This window comes from Melanerpes formicivorus, unplaced genomic scaffold, assembly GCF_026170545.1.
Source record: "Melanerpes formicivorus ecotype bairdi unplaced genomic scaffold, bMelFor1.0.p_v2 SCAF_33, whole genome shotgun sequence".
Classification (NCBI taxonomy): domain Eukaryota; kingdom Metazoa; phylum Chordata; class Aves; order Piciformes; family Picidae; genus Melanerpes; species Melanerpes formicivorus.
Genome location: NW_027142385.1, coordinates 6,977,683 through 7,000,283, shown reverse-complemented (window position 1 = coordinate 7,000,283; position 22,601 = coordinate 6,977,683). Strand labels below are relative to the sequence as shown.

Genomic DNA, 22,601 nt, shown 5'->3' with positions numbered 1-22,601 from the left:
CTTGAAGGAGGTGGGTTTGGTGGTTATGGGGCAGTGGCAGCTGCCTGTCCCCACTCTGTGCCCCACAGGGCTGTGCTTCTGCACCCCAGCCTTGCACTTGAGTCACAGCTTGGCCTGAACTGGGAGGAGAGGAACCTGCAGGGAGCTCTCTCAGGGGAAGAGGGAGGTTGGTGCCTGTGTGAACGGCAGCCTGTGCCTGAGCGAGGCCCTGGAGCAAGCCCCTTCCCAGTAAGGAGCCCCCAGCCACAGGGGCTGCAGCAGGGGGGTTACTGTGGCACAGCCCCTGCAGCACCCTGTTGTGGGGTAGGGAGGAGTTGTGCCAGAGGGGTGCCACCTGCTCTGCTGTACCAGTGTCCTTGGGCTGGAGCAAACAGTGCCAGGGGGAGGCAGGGCCACAGTGCCTGTGCAGCAGCTGCTGGCTCCAGCACAGCCTGCCTGTGCCAGTGTAAACACCTGGGCTTGCCAGGCCTAGCTCCCCAGTCTGGGGGTGTGGAGGACTCTCCCTTCCTCCTTAGCCTCACCCTGTTGGCACTGAGTGGCACAGGTCTGCCCCTGGGTGCTGTGCACTGATGATGGACGAGAGGAAACGGCTTCAGGTTTTACCAGGGGAGGGTCAGGTTTAGGTTGGGCATTAGAAGCAACTCTTTCACTGAAAGGCTTCTGAAGGACTGGAACAGGCTGCCCAGGGAGGTGGGTGAATCCCTGCCCCTGGGGGTGTCTCAGAGAAGCAGAGCTGTGGTGCTGAGGGCCATGGTTTAGCAGCAGCCTTGGCAGGGTTAGGGGCTGGCTGGGCTGGAGGACCCTAGGGGTCTTTGCCAACCAAAATCAGTCTATGAAAAGGTCTCAGGGGAAGGTTTTGTGTTAAAGCAAGAGAAAACAGCCTCTCTGCAGCCTCAGGTAAGAGCACCATCCCAGGCACTGCTCTGCAGGGCCCAGGGGTGGTGCAGAGGGCTGGGAGCAGGAGCAGGGGAATGCAGAGCAAGCTGCTGCAGCTGCTGGGCTACAAAGCAGCTCAGCACAGCTCAGCTCCAGTGCTTGTGGAGGCAGGCTGGGCCCAGAGAGCAGAGCAGCAGCTGCAGGGCTGGGCCCTGCTCCCTGGACACAGCCAGTGCAGCAGCTCTGCAGGGACCAGCTGCACCCAGCCCCTGCTGTGATGCCCAGCTTGGGGCTGCCCCTCTGCCACAGGGCAGTCCTCCAAAGGCAGGGCTTCCCACCCTGGCTGGCTGGCAGCAGGTGGGGGCAAGCTGCTGTCCTGCCCAGGCCAGGTCTGTGCTCCACTGGGCAGGCAGCACACCCACCCCTGTGCCCTGGCAGATGATGCCCCAAGGAAATAGTGAGTGGAAAGCAGGCACAGCCAAGCAGCACAGGGCTCCACAGACAGCCAGGCTCTGGCACAGCCAGCTGGGCACTGGTGGCATGGGGGAAGGCATTTATTTGCTGCCTCTCCAGCAGGAAGGGGGGAGGGGGGTGAGATGCTGAGGGCTCAGAGTCCAGTTTGGAAGTAGCTGTGTGACCTTTGGTGAGTTGGAAGAGAAAACAATGGAGATGCTGATGGGAAACCAGCCTTCTCCTGCTACCCTGTGCCTTCCTGTAGATGATGTGGCTTTGTCCCCAGCCTGGGGCTGGAGGATGAGATAAGAGCTGTGGATGCACTCAGCTTGCTGCAGTTCCTCAGGCACTTGGTCAAAGTTCATTCTTGCAGGAACCTGGGAAGATGGAAACAAAACCAAAGCAAAGCTCAATCCAGCAATGCTGTTGGCCTGGGTTTGGTTTCTCTCCTGCCTCAAGAAGGAGGAGGTTCACATCAGCCTCTGTGAATGCCACCCCTGCTTGCTGCTTTTCCTTTGCCCAGCCACCCCAGGTGGCTCTGTCCTGCCCCAGCTGGAAGCAGCACTCACAGCATCACCAAGGTTGGAAGAGACCTCGAGGATCATCGAGTCCAACCCATCAACACAGACCCCATGCCTAGACCATGGCACCAAGTGCCACATCCAATCCCCTCTTGAACTCCCACCTAGCATGCCACAGTCCTCAGCTGGGCAAAGCCAGTGCCAGCAACACTGCCCCAGGACGGGAGGCTGGGACCAGCCTGTCCCCACAGCAGGCACAGCCAGTGGCTCTGTGGGACAGCAGTCAGCAGCTGCTGCTCACCAAAGCCCAGAGCCTGGGGAGCAGGGGAAGGGACCCCAGGGGACAGCTGTGGCACAGCCACATGCAGTTGTGTGTCTGTCCTGCTGGGCACTGTGGCACAGCTGAGCTCAGCTGGGCTAATTCAGACTTAAGGGGGGGCTAAAATGGTTCTGGCTTGGAGATCTTGTGCCTTCAGCGGTGGGGTGGAGAAGAGAGGATGATTTGTAGTCCTTACACACCCCCTGCTGCGCAGATAATTGGAGGGTGCAGCTGTAGCTCAGCGCTCAGCTGTGGAACGCTTGTGAAAGGCTCTGAAGAGGAGCAGCTACTCAGCTCTCCATGGGCTGCCCTGCAAGCCCCGCTGCTTGCTGCCGTACAGGGCAGGCTTCTGTTCTTCAGGCACTTTCAGGACCACGAGGGGGACAGAAACAAGTTTTGCTTGCCGGAAAGGGCTTGGCAGAAGTTAATTTCAGCCCTTGGGAGTCATGCCTTGGAATGAATCCACGTTACCTTGTGATGCTGCTCACATTCCTCCTTGCTGGCACTAATCATAGGTACAGGGCAATACCGGGAGCCTTGGTCTGCTGGAACACTCTGAAGTTGTTCTGATGATTGCCCCTTCCTGGGATGTTTTGCTAAGTGTCTCTTTGCAGCTCCTCAGGCTCCAGCCAAGCTCTTTGAAGTCTTTTATGTCTAAACCATTACTGCAGGCAGTGAACTGGGACTGGATATGCGCTGAAACAGGTTGCCCTGAAGCCTTTTCAAGCACCCTCAGCCCCTCTGCCTCGAGCAGCAGGCTGCTCCTGAGCAGCAGCTCCTGAGCTGGCTCAGTTCCTCCGACGTGTTGGGCTGGAATTCTTTCATGGGAAAGCAAACTGCAAGGAGCTGCCTATCAAAACAAAGTGCTCTGAAGTTCTGTGCTCTGCTTGCAGCCAAGCTCTGCACTCCCCTCAGGGACCTGAGGGGACAACAGCAGCAGCCCCCTCCCCCTCTGCCAGCCGTTTCACAGGTGGTAGCTCTCTCAGTGTCTTCTTCAGAGCTTGCTCTTTAAGAGCCCCTCTCTGGTCCAGTGCTCAGCAAAGACCTGGGCTGCAGACTTCAAAGAGCAAGGCCTCCAACTTCCCAGGCTCATAAATCTGCCAGCTTCTGCACGCTCCCTAAACCTTCCTGACTGACTTTGTGCACTGCTCACTTCCCAAGGCCTTGGGGTTTCTCTTCTTGCCGGGGCAGGAAGGGAAGGCTGAGCCCGAGACGGGCCCTGGGGCTCGGAGCGGGCTCCCTCTGCCTCTGCCCCACAGCCACCTTTCCATGTGCTGATCTGATGGCTCTTGGCTGCTAGAAGGGCAGTCAGATGGTGCAGCCATAGAAACAGCTTGGAAATGAAGCTAATGGGCTGTTTGTGTTCAGCTTTTATTAATTACAGGCTGCTGAGCTCGGGGGAGATGGAGATTAATCGTGGCATGTGTGTTACTGAGCTGGCTGGCCCACAGCTGCTCACCCTGGCCAGTGGGGGGGGGGTGGAGGGAAATACTTCAACCCTGCTGGTTTATTCCAGGCACTTACATGTCTCCAGTCTCTCCTCCAGGAAGGAGATCTGCTCGCTCAGGGAGTCGATTCTGTCCAGCTGCTGCAGGGAGTGGGACAGGCGGCTGATGGGGTCTGCGCCGACGTCCTCCGGCGCAGAGGGCATGAGGTCGTGGAAGGGAGCCAGCACCAACTGGAGTTTCTGGGGGGAGAAAGGGAGGCCTGAGCATGTCCTCCCCCAGCCAGCAGGACCACCCTGTGGCACGTAGCCCCTTGGGCTTGGGCAGCTCCTGGGGCTTTGGCTGCCTGCAAAGGGCTGCTGGGCTGGAGGAGCAGCGCGGAGCACAGCAGCGTGAGGCCAGCCTGCTGTTAAAAATAGAGCTGGGGAGGAGGGAGGGAAACCCTGGCTGCAGACAGCCCAGGGAGGGAGCTGGCTGAGCATGGCCTTGAGCTGCAACAGGGCAGGGCAGAGGAGTGTGCTGAAAGCTCACCTGCTCCAGCGCTTCCACTCTGCTCTTCAGGTCTTTCATCTCTTCCTTCATTTCACTGTGGGGACCTGCAAAAGTGATGGAGGGAAGGTCAGTGAGTACAGGCCCCTTGCCTGAGCTGAAGTGGAAGGTGCTGAGGAGAGACATTGCTGCAGGGGTCAGGCCAAGCTCTGCTGCTTTCCACTCCCCCCTCCTCCTAGTAAGTCCCTGGGGTTTGTCCTGCTGGGACCAGACCTGGGAGCATCAATGGGATCCAACACCTGCTGGGACCAGACCTGGGAGCATCAATGGGATCCAACACCTGCTGGGACCAGACCTGGGAGCATCAATGGGATCCAACACCTGCTGGGACCAGACCTGGGAGCATCAATGGGATCCAACACCTGCTGGGACCAGTCCTAGGAGCATCAATGGGATCCAACACCTGCTGGGACCAGACCTAGGAGCATCAATGGGATCCAACACCTGCTGCAAGCCCTGGCATCTAATCCTGCTGCTAACACACACAGGTCTCTCCCTGCTGCTGCAATACCTGCAACAAAGTGTGGAATTCCAGGCCGTGGGGTGATGCTGAAATGGTAAAGCATCTGGTGAGGCCTGGCCTTGTTGTAGCTAGCACCTAGGTCTGCTCTGTCCCGTGGTGGGCAGGAAGGGTCCCTGCGGGGGGCCCTGGGCAGGGCACAAAGGATGGTGGCTTGTGCTGCGCTGTGCTCTCCGGGGCAGGCGCTGGGGGCTCGCTGCCTCTGCTGGCCACAGCGCATTATTACTCACGGTACGAGTTTGAAGTGTCACAGCGCGTACCAAAAGTAATAATGAGCCGGCGCCGGCGCTGAGCGCTGCCCCTCCTGGCTCCAGGCTTGTCCTGCGGGAAGGAGGAGGAGGAGGAGGATGATGATGGAGAGAAACCTGCACGCCGCACGTCACAGCCAGGCTCTGTCTCCCTTCCAGTGGAGCTGTGCACGGGGGAAGTTGGTTGGGTGGTGGAGAGGAGTCCTGGGCCACCGGCAACAAAGCTGAGGGGTTCTGCCTGGTGTCTCCTCTCCTGGCCCTCGCCACTCTCGCAGTGCTGAGTGTTAAGCCCAGCTCCTGCTGAACACTCCAAGCAGCCAGGGCTGTCCTGCAGAGGGGGCACAGGTTACCTGCTTGGTTGAAGGTTTCTGGCTCAGGCACTGGCAGCAGGGGCTGGCAGGCTCTGTGGTCGGCAGCGAGGCTGAAGCCGTCCTGGCAGGCACAGTGGTAGCTCCCAGCGGTGTTGACGCAGAGCTGATGGCAGCCGTGGCTCTGCCCAGCACATTCATCCACATCTGAAAGCACAAGTCCAGCTCTGTGAGGGCAGGGCTGGTGGGGAGGTGCTCCCCAGGGCTGCAGACAGCTCAGCCCTGCAAGCAGGGGTCCTGCAACCCTCGCTAGATAGAGCACAGGCTGGGGAGGTGATGGGACCTCAGGCTGAGCTGGAGCCTGCGCTCTGGCTGCTCTCAGTGTTGCCCGGTGTGAGCACACACGCCTGGGACAGCCTTTGCTCCTGCACCCGCTGGAGTAAACCTGGGTTAACCCCACGGGGAGGATCTGGCCTCCTCCCTTCTGCCTGCCACAGCGAAAGCTGTGGTCAGAAACGTCCCAGCTCCGGCCAGGCAGGGGCAGCGCTCGGCTCTCATCCCGGATTTACGGCCGGGGTTTTGGTTCCAGCCAGCCGTGGCGAGGAGCTATCAGCCTTTCAAGTGTGTACAAAACCCAGTAACCTCTCCTCACACGGGGGAGTTATTAAAGCTGTTCCCACAAAGCAGAAGGAGCTGAACCGCTTCCCACGCCCGGGCAAATCTGTTTTAGGCAATGGGAAAATCCTCTCCCCCTGCGCTGGAGCCGGAGCTGTCAGCGATGTGCTCAGCCCTGCCCAGCGTGGGTCAGTGCCACCCGCTCTTCCTCTGCCTTAGGGGAGGGCAGCAAGCTGGGAAACACCGTGGCAGGGGATTTGTACCACCCTGCTGTGTGCCAGACTGCCTGAGTTCCCTGCGCTCTGGGGCTGCTCTCATGCCAGAGAGGAGCTCTGTGCTTGGAGCTCCCTCGGCTTCCACTCCACCCCCAGCCATTATTGGGTTACAGGTTTAGCCTCTGCAGTAAATGGATGTCTTAGTTTACAAAGCCTGGGAGATGGGTCATCACCAAGACCACCATCTCCAGCCCACCCCACGAGTGTGAGGCTGCTCTGCAGAAAGCCTTTTGCTAGCTGCAGAGTCATGGCAGAGAGCAGCTTCTGCTCACGTGGACCCAGCCTGGAGCAGCAGCAGACAGCAAATGTGGACGTCTGGGCTGCACATGAGGACTGGGAGCACCAGGGCAGCCAAAGGGAGGTCAGAGCTCTCCTGGGAGCTGAACTTCCCATCCTTTCCTAGCCAGGCCATCAGGCATTGCTGCCCTGGAGCAGTGTGGAGGGGTGTGTGCAGGGGGGTGACACACTGGGGCTGCTCCATGGTCTGAACGGCATCAGGCCTGGTGAGGAGCCATGGTGCTGGCCTCTGCCCCCCCATCAAGGGGTCATTCTGTGGGCTAAGCCCCATGGAAGCCCTGCTGCTCCTCAGAGGAGCTCTCCCAGCAGCTGTGGAAGGGAAGCTGGAGGGGAATGTCATGGCCAGTACCTGTCTGGCAGGCTCTGCCCGTCCAGCCGGGTGGGCAGGCACATCTGCCAGGGAAGGTGCAGCTCCCACCGTTCTGGCACGGCATCCAGCAGACAGCTGTGGGACCAAACACCAGCAAAGCATCAGTGGGCAGCTCTGGGGGTCCCAAGCTCCATCCCCTGCCACCATGGATGTGTGTACACACCCATACCCCCAAAATACAGACCACTACCAGCCCAGGGTGCCCCAGCCTAGTGGTGGGGGTGAGCTGGCCAGGGTGCACAGGGCACAGGATGGGGGGAACTGGCCCTTGGGTCTGCAACCTGTGAAGAGGCCAAGGCAGCTGCAAGCCAGCAACGTGGGAGAGGGCAGGGCTAAAGGGCAGCAGCAAGCCCTGAGAAGCCCTCAGTGCTGTGCTCTGAGCTCATCTGGGGGCCAGCTAGCTGCTGATGGTTTGCATTTGGTTTGTGCTGTACATCACAATTGCCTCCTGAAAGCATTCCTCTTCCATTACTGCTGATTTATATGGAACCTCCTTAGTCATTTTATTTATCCTCTGGTAACTATAAAGTTAATAAGCCATCCCAAAGGAAAAAGGCCTGGGAGGCAGCAGAGAAAGGCTGGGAATTAATCACAAATTGAACCAACATTTGGTGGTGACGTTGAAAATGGAAATGCTCTCCTGCAGGGAGAATCTGCCTGACAGGCAGAGTGCTGGGAAATGAGCGAGCTGGCTGCTGGGGCCTCAGCCAGCAGCTGAGCTACCCCCGGCCAGGAGGTCTGGGGGAAGGACAAGAGTTGGCACCGGGGGGACACAGCAGCTTCTTACCTCTGTTGCAGCTGAGTGCATGGCCATCAGCTCTGCTCCAGCCCGGACAGCAGGAGGCCACGGACTGGGGCAGCTGCCTGTAGGTCTGCCGGTAGGCAACCCTGTAGATGGTCCTGCAACACAAGGATGGGGCTGAGCTGGGTGAAGGAGAACCCACTCCAAGCCCTCCATCCCACTCCCACACCAGTGGGGCAGACCTGGGAGCCCCTTCCCGACAGATCAAGGCAGGACTGCCCCTTCCCACGGCCCCCACGGGCGGCTCGTCTCCGGGGGGAGCAGGCAGCTGCCCTCACCTGTAGGTGCTGCAGAGGCGGTGGCCCTGGCAGGTGGTGAGGTAGGGCTGGTAGACAGGCTGGACGTGGGACTCGGCGCGGGCAGCCGTGCGGCTCTGCGGCGTCACAGCACACACCCTGCGGCTGCGGAGAGGGGAGCAGGTCAGGCTCCAGCCAAAAAAAACCAACCCCCTGCTCCTCCCTCGGGGGCGAAGGGGCCGCAGTGATTTACACCAGCCCCCCTCTACAAAGGGCCATTTAAACAGCAGTGGCTAATTGCCCGAGTGACCCAGGAGGACTTCAAGCTGTTCGGGGGCAGCGACACAAAGCCTGAGCTCTGCAGGGCTGCTCTTCCTCCTCAGCCCCTGAGTGAAGGCGCTGACGCCTCCTCGTACACTCACCCCCATCCCAGGGGAGCAGTTGGGGCCCTGATTTAGGAAGGATTTACTCAAAGCAGTTCGTCCATTCATCACCTTCCTTCCCTGCTCACTTTCTGGGGGGATGTTTTTTTTTCCTTTCTGAGACATTTGCACTCCTGAAACAGATGTCCCTGTGATGGCTGAGAGATGAATGATGTCACAGGCAGGGTCAGGCTCACCACACACACACAAAAAAACCCCAACAACCCTCAAGGCCAGATGAAAGTCACCCTGAGATAACTGTGATCCAGCCCAAAACTTTCCCAAGGTTAACAACTGAAGTGGTCTGTGGTTAAAAATTCCTCTCTTTTTACAACATCTTCCAGCCCAAGCAGGTCAGGCCCGCTGAGGAACTCATCTACTTGCCTCAGCCTCCCAGCCCAATTAGTAAGTAGAATAAAAAGCCTGGGAATTAGCATGGACATCAGATGGCTTCCATTAAGTCCAGCACACTCCTCTCAGCCTCCCTGATTAGTGCCACAGGAGAGGCAGATTTTAAATGGCAATTGTTTGCCTTGCACTGTTTAGAGCAGAGCCAGAGCTGCAGCCTCTGTGTGTGTGTGTGAGAGTGAGGAGCTCAGGCTGTGGTTTCAGTGCCCACCAGAATGCAGGAGGTTTGATGCCAGAGGAGAGAATTCCAGTGTAAAAAGCAAACCTGGGGGCAAAATGTGAGCTGTGTCTGAGGGGTGGGCGCTGAGCTCCAGCTCCTTTTGGCTGTGGGGAAGGAACTGAGGCTCTGAGCTCCCTCTGAGCCAGCAGGAGCAGAGCTGTGCTGGGATGCAGGGTGCTGTGTTAGCCCTGTTTGCCAGGAGGGGATGGGGAATTACTGGAGCTGCCAATCCCAAGCTTGCAGCATCCCAGGGGCTTTCCATGCCTGCATCCCCTGGATGGTGCATCCTCAGAGCTGGGAGGCTGCATCCCCCTCTGATGCCTTGTCTGCAGGGATTGATCAGTGTGATAGCAAAACTGGATGTGCATTTTTGTGCAAGGAGATGCTTGAAAGAGACAGTCATAACTCATGAAGAGCTCAGGGCCTGCTCAGCCTTTGACTCTCGTGGACAAAAAGCCCAGAGTCTCTTTGTGTCCTCTGCATGGAGTCAGAGCACTTTCTGAGAGGCTCTTTCACTTCAGTGACAAAGCAAACCACCAGTGAAGGGCTGCTGAGCTCCAGCTGCCCCAGGAGGACTCAGCAGAGCCTTTTCACACCTCCTCAGCAGCCCTCTGAGCTTCTCACCCCTGTGCAGCCGGGGTGGCTCGACAGGGCTCTTCACCTGCAGAGGATGCACCTGGCTGTGATATGCAGATGTGCACTACCTGAGAGATGCAGGCAAAAAGGTGGCTTACCCTGCCTGGGCAAAGCCACCCATAGTGGTGATGCTGAGGATGAAGAAGAGTCCCAAAAGGAGGCAGCTGATGTGGTGCATGTCCTGTCCCTCCCAAGGTGCCCCAGGCTGCGTGGCACGGCCGAGTCTCGCTCTGTGGTGGGAAGCACTGGCTCCTACTGCATGTCTCACCCTTCAGTGGGCAACCCTGCAACAGAGAGAAGAGCAGTGTGGGCACGTGGCATCTATCCCCAGCTGATGACATCTGATGGAGCCACGGGGATGGGGACAGCCCTTTCTCCCTGGGGGAAATCAGAGGGATGATGCTGGGTGTGCACAAACCCTCTGAGGGCAGTGCAAGGGGCTGGGGCAGGAGCACACTGCTGGCATGCCAAAGCACAGGGGAAGAGGGAGGGGGTTGAGGGACCTGTGAATCCCTGGCAAGGTAAATGCTCCTCCAAGCATCAAACAACTTTGCCCCACTCATTTCACTGGTGTGGCAGTGACCTAGCCCAGAGAATCACACAACACTATGGGATGGAACGGACCTTGAACAGCCATCCAGTCCAACCCCTCTGCAGTGAGCAGGGACATCTGAAAGCCCCATCAAACCAACCTGACTTGAAATGTTTTCAGAGGTGGGGCATTTAAGAAGGACATTGAGACACTTGAACGTGTCCAGAGAAGGGCAATGAGGCTGGGGAGAGGTCTGGAGCACAGCCCTGTGAGGAGAGGCTGAGGGAGCTGGGGTTGATTAGCCTGGAGAAGAGGAGGCTCAGGAGAGGCTTTATTGCTGTCTACAACTACCTGAAGGGAGGTTGTAGCCAGGTGGGGGTTGGTCTCTTCTGCCAGGCAACCAGCACTAGAACAAGAGGACACAGTCTCAATCTGTGCCTAGGGAAGTTTAGGCTGGAGGTGAGGAGAAAGTTCTTCACAGAGTTGTTAGCCATTGGGATGTGCTGCCCAGGGAGGTGGTGGAGTCACCATCCCTGGAGGTGTTCAAGAGGGGACTGGATGTGGCACTTGGTGCCATGGTTTAGTAGTCATGAGGTGTTGGGTGACAGGTTGGACTTGATGATCTTTGAGGTCTTTTCCAACCTTATTGATTCTATGATTCTATGATCTACCACTTCTCTGAGCAATAAAGCCCAGAATGCCTGGCTGGGTGTGCAGGAGATGTGACACCAGGGGCCACACAACTGCTTGCTGAGTGGCAGGGAAGGGACCTGTGGCAGATGAAATATGCTTGCCAGTTTCAGGCAGCAAGGGCAAAAACAAAGGCCCAGAATGTCTTCATCCAGAGAGCATTGTAAAACTGTGTTTTCACAACACACTGAAGCCTGACCTTCTTCTCTGTAGAACACAAGTTCTTGCCAGAAAAGTGCTGTGAGGGCCACATGTACCCACTTCAGAGTCAGGACTGGCCAAGTGGTGACTTAAGGAGGCTTTGATTTCCTAGCAGAGGACAAGGCTGGAGAAGGTCAATAACAATATCAATATCTAGTCTTAAAAATGCCCCAACAAAACAAACAGTTGGCCTCTGGATGGCAGCAGTTAAAGGAGGAAGAAGTAAAGAAGCCCACCTTCAGTGTCTCTCAGTTACAGAAAGGATCAGCCCTTCTGATTAAGCCTTGGGAACAGCTTTATGGGGAGGCAACACAGCAAGGAGCACCCTTCCCCAACAGCAGATATGGGGAGCTGCAAATAAACTCTAAAATCCCCAAGTGATGTGGGTTTGAGAATGCAGCTTCACCTCCAAAGCCCTTTGGGACAATTCCTAACCCCAAGCTAAGCTGTTAGGGATAACCATCCCAAACCTGTAGCCCCTGCAGGTCCCAAAGCGCTTCACCAAGGCACTGTATCAACTTTCCCTTTGTGCAGGTGAAGGAATGGAGGCTTGGAGAGACTTGCTTCTGGAGAGAAAACAGCCTGGTACCTTCCCACCCCTTAATATCAAAGGTCTTGTGGGTGTTTCCATGCCCTGGTAACACTGAACTGGCTGAGCAGCCCCTTCCCCTCCTCACCCAGCCAGGGAACCAGCCCACCCCACCAGCAGGGCACACAGCTCTGCATGGCTGAGCAATGGGGAGGGTTTGTGTCACAAAAGAAAATGACTGTGCTGCCATAAAATGCCATGGGGACACCACACCCCTGAACTTAGCAGTACTGCAGAGGATGAGGGTCTGGCTTCAGCACAGCAAGGGACAGCAGCGTGCTCCACCCTGCCCAGACTCATCAGGGAGGTGGTGGAAGCATCATCCCCGGAGATGGTCAAGAAATGTGTTAGACTTTGCACTTGGGGATGGGGTTTAATGGCCATGGTGGAGCTGGGTTGATGGCTGGGACTTGATGACCTTAGAGGTCTTTTCCAACCAAAAAAATTCTATGAGTCCATGATCTTAATCTCTGTGCAAGCCCAGCTTTGAGGATGTGGGGTGCACTTGGGGTATACAAAGCATGCAGTCCTCCATTCTCCAAGCACTCTACTATGAGGAGGGGCTGAGGGAGCTGGGATTGCTTAGCCTGGAGAAGAGGAGGCCCAGGGGAGACCTTATTGCTGTCTACAGCTATCTGAAGGGAGGTTGGAGCCAGGTGGGGGTTGGTCTCTTCTGCCAGGCAAGCAGCACCAGAACAAGAGGACACAGTCTCAAACTGCACCAGGAGGTTTAGGCTGGATGTTAACAAGAAGTTCTTCATAGAAAGAGAGATTGGCCATGGGAATGTGCTGCCCATGGAGGTGGTGGAGTCACCATCCCTGGAAGTATTTAGGAAGAGACTTGGTGGGGTGCTTGGTGCCATGGTTTAGTTATTTAGATGGTGCTGGGTGATAGGTTGGACTCAGTGATCTCAAAGGTCTCTTCCAACCTGGTCTGGTCTATTCCATTCCATTCTATTCCTATTCTATTCTATTCTATTCCATTCTATTCCTATTCTATTCTATTCCATTCCATTCCATTCCATTCCATTCCATTCCATTCCATTCCATTCCATTCCATTCCATTCCATTCCATTCCACAGCAATAGATTTCATCTTCTAACGATTGCTATTGGTATCTGCACCAACAGGAAACCAAATCTTGGTTGAACTGCAGGGAAGTTTAAGAAAACATAGTGAAGAAAGCTTGTTCATCCCCACTCCTCCTGGAGACACCCCAGGGACGCTGGTGTGGAGAGCTGTACAGACTCTCCACTTGCTCAGCCAGCCAGCTTTCCCTGGGGCTACGCTGGGGCAGGTATTTCGTTCCAGTCTCAGATCTCTAGCTTAGCTGTGCTTCTCCAGAAGCCTGTAAGTCAAACCCTGCCCACCATCTCCATCCTCCCACAGCATTCCCGTGACTGCTGTGGGAGCTTTCCCCGTGGGGAAGGCGAGGAAACGCGGGGCAAGAGCCTTAAAACGCAGAGGCTTTGTTTGTTCACTTGGAAATGGAGCAGCACTGCCCTACCTCAAGTGGTCAGAGAATCCCTCTGGGTCATAAAATTATGGTTGCTTCATGCAGCAGCAACAACAAAAATGTTTCAAAAGTGGAAATTATGATGGTTTCAACGACAAAAACGATCAGCTTCCTTACAGCTGCTGAAGAGCCTCCAGCCTGCTGCCACTACCCATTCTCATTCCTCTCTTTTAAAGCCCAGAGCTTAAAGACAATATGTTCATGAAGAAACAAACAAACAAGTTGCTGTCACTGCCTTTTCTAGCCTCTCAGCTGAAGAGATGAGGCCCCATGGTCTGGCAAGTGTAACTCTGTGCAGGCACCTGAGCTTCTGCTGCTTTAATGGGTAGCAAAGCCTCCTCGGCTGGCCATGTGCTCCTGTGAGTCTGGAGGTTCTTCTCCCACCCGCCAGAAGCATCTCTGTAACTCTCCTAAGTCTGCTCTTGCCTAACAACAGGGAAAATGCAACCCACTGGGTGGTGAGCAGGGCTTCATCCAGCTCTGCCCATGGAATAAGGGCTAAAGGACCAGCTGATGGCAGCAGCAGGAACTGGGGACGGTCTGCAAACCGGTGGAGAAGAATCCAGACCCTCGAGAGGATGGAATTACCCCCACGGGAAGCAGGTAGCAGCACTTTTTCAAACAGCCCTGGGTCTGCAGGTGAAACTGCTGCTCCCAACTGCTCCCTGCACTGTGCCCTCAGAGCCAAACCCTCCTGGAGAGGGGCAGCAGCAGCAGCAGGGAGATGAATTTTCCCTGTCAAACTGTTCTCTGCTTGGGGTGGGATGCAGGTACCACGGGGCGCAGGCACAGGGCATGGGGACGTGGGCACGGGGCTGGGCTCAGGGAGGGGGACAACGTAAAGCAGGCTGCAGGGACAGGGATACCCCAGGGCAGGGTCAGGGACGCGGGTATTATGGAACGGGGTGCGTGGAGCAGGGCACAGGGACACGGATATCGCGGAGCAGGGCACAGCGACACGGATATCCCGAAGCAGGGCACAGCGACACGGATATCGCGGAGGAGGCAGCAGAGCCGCCGGTACCGCGGTGCCTGGCGCAGGGATGCTCCCCCCGGCCCGCAGCAGGCCCAGCTCCGCTCCCCGGGTCGCCGCAACCCCGTAGCAGGCAAAGCCCTGTCCGCCACCCCGGGCACTGCCCGCCGCCGCCGCCGCCCCAGGGGCACCTCCCGGGCCGCTTTCCCCTGCCGGGCCGCCCCCGCTGCCGCAGCGAGCCCCGCTCCGCGAACCATCCCCCGCTCCCCGCTCCGCTCGTCCCTCCCCGCCGGGGGATGCTGCCGCGGCCCCCCCCGCCCCACCTCGGGCAGAGCCCGCCGGGGACTCACCGGGAGCGGCGGCGGTGCCGAAGCCGCCGAGTCGCCGCCGTGCCGCGGCCCCCCGCGCATTTCCTCCCCCGGCCCGAGCCGGTCCCTCCGCCCCGGCCCAATGAGCTCCCGGCGGGGAGGAAAGCGGAGCCTCCCGACCGGGGGGAAGCGACGGGGCCCGGGGAGCCTCCGCCTGCCCCCGCCCCGCCGGCCCCCGCCAGCCGCCACCTGCCCCCGCCGAGGTGTCCCGGCTCCCCCGGGCAGGGACAGGGCAGGACCGTCGGAGAAGCCTGGTCCTGGAGGGATATTCAAGGACAGGACAGGAACCCCCTGCAGAAGTCTGGTCCTGGGGGAACCCCCCAGGGAAGCCCGGTCATGAGGGGACGTGCAGTGACTCGGCAGGACCATCGGAGAAGCCCAGCCCAGGAGTGGGGGGGGGACATGCTGGTGCTGCTGTGCTGACCCCGATGGAGATGGGGTTAAGGGGAATCCCTACCCTGGCATCGATCTGGACCTATACCTGCAAACTCCCTCGGGCGGGCTGAGCCCCCAGCCCCACCAGCCTGTTCCTGTGTGCCCTGTGCTTCAAGGACACAATGTCCCTAATCCCTCTCCCGGATCAGCTCACCTGGGCGGGCAGGGGAGCAGTGACAAGAGAGGGAGATCTGAGCAGATCCCCCAGCTCCTCATCCAGGGGTGTTCAGCTGAAGTAGTCCAGCAGCAGTGCAGCAGACAGGGCAATTTTCCCCCTTTGCTAAAAAAACTACTGTAGCTGGTTCTGCACTCCCCAAGAGGAGACATCATCTTTCCCCAGGTTAGAGACCTAGCACAGCCTGTGGTCCATAGCCTCCGCCCCGCCTCGTTAATCCCCCGGAGCTCAGCACAACAGCAAAGTCCTCCAGAAGCTGCCCGGAGTGGAGTCTCCTTTGCAGATATTCCAAACCCACCCAGAGCTTGTGATCCTGGGCAGCCTCCTCTGCGTGACCCTGCTTTAGCAGCAGGGCTGGACTAGATGATCCCCAGAGGCTACTTCCACTCTGATCATGCTGGGATTCTGGGACTGATTTGGTCTCGAGCAACCTGATCTAGTTGGAGACGTCCCTGCACGTTGCAGGGGCGGTGGACGAGATGACCTTTGAGGGTCCCTTCCACCCCCATGTGTTCTGGGATTCTGTGAGCCAGGCAACGAACTGCCAGGATAGGGAGGCTGATTTCTCTAATGGATGCTTCAGAGATTCTCTGGAGTCCTCCCCAGTGTGAAAATCAGCTGACAGAGACACCCAAGTCCACCACCCAGACCCACACAGGGTGAAGCTCCATCAGCTTGCCAAAACCTGCCTGGGGATGGATCAGGCTGATCCCTCTCCCCCCCACCCCAACTCTTGAGAGGCTTCTCCTAAACACCTGGTTCCTTATCAAAGCGAATTCTGCAGCTCAGTTTGTGCCAAAGTGCCACTTGTTTTGTCTACATTTTTCTCTGGGAAAGCAGAGCACAGAGGTTTAATTGTTTTACCAACGACTTAGGCTCCTGCCCATGCACAGAGCCAGCCTTCAAGATAGCAGGGGTCTGATGTGCAAATGAAAGGCAGGATACAGCCCCCTGGGAATATTTGTTCCCATTAAGCTTTGCAATTTCTTTCCTTTTCTTTCTGTTGTTTTTTTTTTTTTTTAAGCATAGAGGCATTTAAAGGAAATATTTACCAGTGAAACAATAATGGCTCCAAAAAGAGCAACTGAGATCACTCCGTTTCCTCATGGATACGCTGAGCCGGCTGCTTGGGCTGCAGCTGCCTCGGGTTGTGCAGGGAAGCACCAGGGAAGCTGGTGGGTGATAGATGGGTTGGTGTGGGGCTCTCAGGTGTGGAATGGGATAGGATAGGATAGGATAGGATAGGATAGGATAGGATAGGATAGGATAGGATAGGATAGGATGGAATGGAATGGAACGGAAAGGAATGGAAAGGAATGGAATGGAATGGAATGGAGTAGAGTAGAGTAGAGTAGAGTAGAGTAGAGTAGAGTAGAGTAGAGTAGAGTAGAGTAGAGTAGAATAGAATAGAATAGAATAGAATAGAATAGAATAGAATAGAATAGACCAGACCAGACCAGGTTGGAAGAGACCTTCAAGATAATCAAGTCCAACCTATTATCCAACACCACCTAATCAACTAAACCATGCAACCAAGCACCCTCTCCAGTCTCCTCCTAAACACCTCCAAGGATGGTGACTCCACCACCTCCCCGGGCAGCCCATTCCAATGGACAGAGCATGAACTGCTTTGGTGAGATCCTCCCCAGGGAATGGAGCAGAGCAGAGAGGAATCAGCTCTGGGATGTGCTGGTGAAGACGGAGCTCCGATGCCAGGGAGATGGAGAGCATGGGAGATGGGAATCCCTCTGGGAAAAGGCTGGCTGGTGCTGGTGGAAGCTCAGCTCCACATCACGCAGCAAACAGGTTTGCTCATACTCTCTGCATCCAGCCTTCCTCTGGGGAATGATTTCAGCTCACTAATCTCATCAGCACGAAGCAGAGGCAACTTTTCCCCAGAGCCTTGAAGGGGCGGTAATTATCTCATTATGCAGAGAGTGGTGCTGGCTTTTTCTGCTGTATGGGGGAGATGCACAGCGCCTGACACTCAGCTTTCTCTCATAATTACAAAGCCTATGAAAGCCTTCTCCACCTGACCATACTGACAGCACAGGAGCACATTTCACAGCCGAGACACTCACCTTATCTGTGATGCTCCATCATTTGTCCTGGGCTGGGGTCCTTTCCTTAAGGAGCATCGTGGTTCCTTACTGTCAGAACAGGAAAAGCCCTCAGTTACACTCCCCTTGTCATGCAGGCAGAGACCAGTCACCCAGCCCTTGTCCACGATGGACCTGATGTGGGGTTCCCTGGATGCTCCCAAAGGTCCTTGTGGAATGGAGTGGTGGACAAAAGCAGGATTGTGGCCACAGAGTGCCTATGCCTGGCATTGGGACTGAGCTCACACTGCAGAGACTCAGTGGTGTGCTGGAGGGGCATGGACACTGTGACCCCGGTGGTGCAGCACAGGGAGGCCCAGCCCTTCCCTGCTCTGCAGTGCAGGCTGCACTGAGGGTGCTTTAGGAGCATCCTGTGGGTGCTGATCCTCCCCTCGCTCACATGAGCTTGCAGCGTAGGTCACATTGCTGTGCCCCGGGTGGGAAAGGCCAGGCACACCCTGGTGCCTTTGTGCCTCTTGGGCTTGAGCAGCTAATGGGTGTGAGCACAGTGAGCAGGTATGGCTATGAGAATGGGCTGAGCAGAGCAGAAGCCCTGGTTTCACTTAACCCAGTGCCAAGGCTTGGCTGGACACCAGGCTATGCCCTCCAGCAGCTTCCTCAATGCCCAAGCCTGGGATTTTCCAAGAAGCCAGGGGAATGGGGTGTCCCATTCCTGCTGCCACTCTCCTGGGTGTATCCAAGCTCCCTTACACTGATTTGTGATCCTGCCTGCTGTACCCCAGCAGCCTGTTTTACCACCCTCAGTATGCACACATGCTCAGGTGGGGACTAAGACCCCCAAGTTCCCAGGCAACCTCTGCATGAGTGCCCAGGATCCCCAGTGTGAAATTGGTGATGAAGAAGGAGATGGACTTGCAAACACAGCCTCCCCCCAGCACTGATCTTCCAGCTCCTCATGGGACAGCACCACTCAGCACAGGACTAAGCAGGCCACCTTCCAGGGTCTCTGTTAGAGCCTCCTCAGCCATTAGACAACTCTTTCCTAACAGCACTGCAGCAGTTTAAAACCTTCCAAGTATTTAACTGCCCAAACGTTTGCTTTGCAGTTCCATTTACGAGGTCAAGCCTGTGCTCAACCGAGTGCCCATGTCAGTGCTTAAGGACTGCATATAGCCCATTAGAAGAGCATTTAATCCTCTGCTCTCAGGGAGGGTTTGGTGTCTCAGATGCTAATATTCATCATGCTGGGAAGAAATCCCCCAGGATGCTGCCTGGCAAAGTTCCCTGGAAAGCAGAGGAGTTATGCCCGCTCAGACTGGGGGAGGATCAGCTCTGTTGGCTCTGCTCATATCGGTGTGCTGAGCTCCTGACAACAGCACTGAAAGATTTTGGCTGCTGACTGCAAGCCTGTCTGGGTTTGAAGTCCTCCCTGGACCAGTGTTTCACATGTTTTCTCCAAAGCCTTCTCCTAGAAGTGCACTCCCACGACATCTAATATTAATGCTTGTCTCCCAGCCAAGAAAGAAATGCTTCTTCCCAACCTCCCTCTTAGATTTAACAACGTTGAAATCTCCTTGTCTCCCACTGCTTTTACCACCACTGTGAGCTCTGAGGCGTGCTGAGTGCTGGCCCCGAGAAGGCTTTGGGCTGAGCACTGGGCTGGCTGTGAAGGTGAGCTGCTCACCCACCCTACCCATTTCCTACAGCCCATCCTGCAGACCTCTGGAGCACACCACACCCACCTGGGCAGTGGCACCAGATCTGGCATCACCCTGAGAGCATCGGTGGTGGATTGGGTCCCCTGAGCGGTAGGTAAGATAGGAGGGTCTGAGGTGTCTGGGGCTGAGGTTGGGGGGGATTCAACTTTGCTCTAGGTCTGCAGGCAAGAAAAAGGAATGAAAACCAGAGGAGAATTAATAGGAGGTAAGCACTGAGATGAAGAACCCTTCCTAAGAGAGGAGTGCCATTTAATGGGACATGCTTGAGCACCAGAGCTTCCCCAAACTGGGGCTGGAGGTGCTGAAGAGGCAGATGGAGGCAGATGGATGAGGAGACAGGCAGGAGAGTGACACACATAGAGATGCAAAACTTTCCAGCTCCTACCAGCCTTGGCTGACCCCATACCTGCTGTGTACAATGGGCTCTCACTGGCCTCCACAGGGGTCTCCCACAGGACTGGAAGCACTTGCTAAAGCATGAGGAATGTTTTGGTACTTCTGAAAAGAAGAGGGGAACGGCTTTCCCTGGTTTAGGACAAACTCTTCTGCCCAGGCTTTTCAGAAGGCTGTTTGTAAACTCTGTAGGCTTGGGAGCAGCCCCTGTTCTGCAGAACTCTGGAGGGAAAGCGACCTCCCACTATTCTATTCTGTCCCATATTGTTCTCCTTGCGTCAGCTGCAGGCCAGTTATCTCCATGGAAATCTAGAGGAGTCCATTGATGTCAGTGGGATCAAAGCAGGTCAGACCAAGAGAAGTACTTGGCCCACAGCTCTCAGCCTGTCGTCACCAGTGGCCCAGTGCTGTGCATATTAAACCCAAGATCTGATTCCCATGAAGTGACTTTTGGTTTAGCCTGAGGACTTCTCACAAGCATGAAGTGTCTCAGGACTGGTAGGCTATAACTTAAGGTGGCCATAAAGCCATACAGCAGCCCAGCTGTAGCTGTGCAAAAGAACAACTGCATGTTCAGGGCCAGGTTGATCTTCTCTCCCATGCACACAGATGTGTTCTTATTTACTTTTAGAGGAGGCAGTAATGGCTGCTGCATAGAAGCTGGGAGATGATTCATCTCACCCAGGAATAAACTTAATTTCATGGCTTTCTGTGAAATATCCTTGGCAAAAAAAAACAGGGGCCTTAGTCAGAGGAGCATGGTCCCCCACCTCACTGCCCCCTTGGTGTTTTCCCAGTGAATCACTCCCCAAGCAGTGCCTGGGAAGCGTGGTGGGAATAGCTGCAGAACGCACAGCCTGGTCCCTTCCTCACAGCCATCCCAGGGAGCAGCTCAGGAGAGAGCAGTCTGCACAAGAGTGCACAAGAGTGGGCTTTGCTGTCATTAACCTTCTCTACCAGGAGAAGGTCTCCAGCTCCAGAGACCTGCACAAAGTGGGGCTCCTCTCTGCAGCCACCTCCCAGGCTAAGGGCAGGATGCAAATCTGGGTGCTCACTTGGGAAGAGAGGATGGAAAGTGAAATTACATCGCTGCTCATCCTCTTCTGTTTGCAGAGAGCCTCTCCTTTCCCCTCCTGGTCTGAAACCTCAGGTTAAATCTTGCCTTGTGTTTCACTACGCCCTGCTGCTGGTGTGGCTGAGAGGCAGGTTCGTTGACTCTAATTTGTTGCAGTTTGTAAATCTGTCTCCCCAGAGCCAGCCTCATCTGCAGCAGCAGAGCCTGGGAAACGGCTCAGAGGAGCCCGCAGCCCAGATTCAATTTCTCTTCCTCACCTCTTGGGAAACTTGTGCAGAGCTGGTAGTTTAACAGCAGAGAGAGAGAGAGACTAACTCAATCGACACAAATAACATTCAAACTGCCAGGGCAGACACAGCCTCTCCTGCTGCTACCCAGAGGAGAGAAGGATTGCTGAGAAGGCTCAGGCTCCAGCCACCTCACATCTGGGCTTCTGTCTCTCACAGCATCCCAAGCAGTGGCAGAGCTTCCCAAACCCCTTTAAAATTCATTTTATCCCTGGCAAAGCCTTGTAATTTCTTCTTATGTTTGATTATGTTTGATTGGGGGTTGGATTAGATGACCTTTAAAGGTCCTTTCCAGCCCAAACCATTCTCTGCCCAGTGAATGTTAGACCCTGGGTAAAAGCAAGCCAAGAGCCATTCGCTGCTGTGGTCCTTCTCCATATTCCAGCACAGCCACCCAGTGCTTGGGTATCCCTGCTCTCACCCACAGCCAGCCTCTTAGCCCAAAATATCCCACTGACATCAGAAAATCACAGAGTTTTCTCAGTTGGAAATGACCTCTAAGATCATTGAGTCCAACCATTGTCCTAACACCACCGTGGCAATTAAACCATGCCCCAAAGGGCCACATCTACATGGTTTTTTGAGCACCTCCAAGGATGGCGACTCCACCACCCCCCTGGGCAGCCTGTTCCAGTGCCTGACCACCCTCCCAATAACAAAAGTTTTCCTAATATCCAGTCTAAACCTCTTCTGGTGCACTCTGAGGCCAAACCCTCCTGCCTGTGCTGTTTGATGCTGCAGATTAGGGTGATAAGACCTGCAGGTCAGCAGGTAGCTGCAGACAGACAGTGTGCAAATCACCCAGCTCCACGGTTATAAATCTGAGAGGCTCTGCTGAGCTCCTGGCATGCAACCACCAGCACGCTCCAGGCTCAGCTGTCAGCCAGGGCAAGCCTCAGGTCTGCCGGAGAGCAGGGACGGTCACAGCCCGCAGCCCCATCCAGCTCCACGTCCTGCCCGTGCCCAAGGGATCAGACTCTGCACCAGTGCACCATAAAATCAGCAGCACGGGGTCACAGCTCAGGGTCCTGCTGTGCAAAGGTTGAGTGGCAGTGCTCCATGTGCTGCTCAGAAGGCAGAGAGAGCAGGCACGGGGAGCGCAGGTGGAAGGATACACGATGCAGGGCTGTATCAGAGGCGTTCAGAGAGCAGGCAGATGGAGAAAGGGAAGGAGTTGTGCCAAGAAAGGAGATGTGCTAAGGATTTCCAGCTGTCCCACAGGTATCTGTGCAAGGGTTTGCAGCTTTGCCCTACCTCTGCGAGGGGAACATTTACCCTCGGAGCTGTCTGCTGCTGGAAAGCAGCCTGAGCGCCCGCGGGGGGAACTGAAAAGAGAGTGCTGCAGGCTGGGCTCTGCCCTGAGCAAACCAGCGCTGGGGATGCTCCTCCGCTCAGCACGTGTGTGGCTGACAGCAGAGCCAGCCTCACGGGGAGCAGCTGAAGGATGCTTTCGAGCCCCCTTTGCTCCAGCAGCCCTTTGCCAATGCCATGTGTTCACCCAGCCTCCGAGGTCGCCACCTGAGCTGGGGCAAAAACCTGCCTGGAGCCTGCAGGGTCTGGCCTAATGCGGACACACTCCTGGAGCCCCCAGCGCTACCTGTCCCATCCACCCCCATCCCATCCGCCCCATCCTATCCCACCCCGCCCAACCTACCCCACCCCACGCGCTCTATCCCAGCTGTGCTGACAGCTGTGACCCTCACGGTACCTGCTGCACCCCGCTGTCCCCCGCCGGGCCGGGAGCAGCCCCACCACCGCCATGCCAGCTCCTCGTGCCCATCCTCGCCCGGCCGCCCCGCGTCCAGCAGGCCTGGGCGCCCGCCCCGAGCCCCCGGCATGGCCAGCAGCCGGCCGCGCACAGGCAGGAGGTGGCTGCCGAGGTGGAAGGGAGGCTTTTTATGCTTTTCTTCCTGTATAAATCAGGCCGGGGATGGACAATCCCAGACAGGACTTCCTGTGTGTGTTGCGCGCTGATAACGGCGCCGCGAGGAGAACAAACACGGCCGGAGGGGGAGAGGGGCCGCGGGGCGGTACCCCCACACCGCGGCCACCGGCAACGGCCACCGAGG

At 56.5% G+C, this 22,601-nt stretch overlaps 1 protein-coding gene across 4 annotated transcripts; it reads right to left on the bottom strand.

The window, feature by feature from the left end:
* Positions 1-1,370: 1,370 nt before the first annotated feature.
* On the bottom strand, positions 1,371-22,397 carry EGFL7 (EGF like domain multiple 7). 4 transcript variants are annotated; one of them, XM_068155898.1, is made up of 10 exons: positions 22,241-22,397; positions 17,081-17,149; positions 9,619-9,804; positions 7,877-7,999; positions 7,584-7,696; positions 6,776-6,871; positions 5,282-5,446; positions 4,146-4,210; positions 3,694-3,856; positions 1,371-1,706 (listed from the first exon to the last, which is right to left on the bottom strand). In XM_068155898.1, exons 3-10 carry the CDS (start codon positions 9,696-9,698, stop codon positions 1,684-1,686), a joined length of 828 nt encoding a protein of 275 aa, XP_068011999.1. In that variant the 5' UTR covers positions 9,699-9,804; positions 17,081-17,149; positions 22,241-22,397; the 3' UTR covers positions 1,371-1,683. The 4 variants fall into 4 exon arrangements, with proteins under 4 accessions (XP_068011999.1, XP_068012000.1, XP_068012001.1 ...); XM_068155899.1 differs by lacking the exon at positions 22,241-22,397 and adding an exon at positions 18,802-18,943; XM_068155900.1 differs by lacking the exon at positions 17,081-17,149.
* Between the last annotated feature and the right edge of the window lie 204 nt (positions 22,398-22,601).

Excerpts from the sequence above, each read along its gene's own strand:
- EGFL7 (XM_068155898.1), bottom strand. The coding sequence starts at position 9,698 with ATGCACCACATCAGCTGCCTCCTTTTGGGACTCTTCTTCATCCTCAGC. Across the intron at positions 6,872-7,583 it reads TGCACTCAGCTGCAACAGAG|CTGTCTGCTGGATGCCGTGC; the intron begins GTAAGAAGCTGC and ends TTGGTCCCACAG. Across the intron at positions 5,447-6,775 it reads GGGCAGAGCCTGCCAGACAG|ATGTGGATGAATGTGCTGGG; the intron begins GTACTGGCCATG and ends TTGTGCTTTCAG.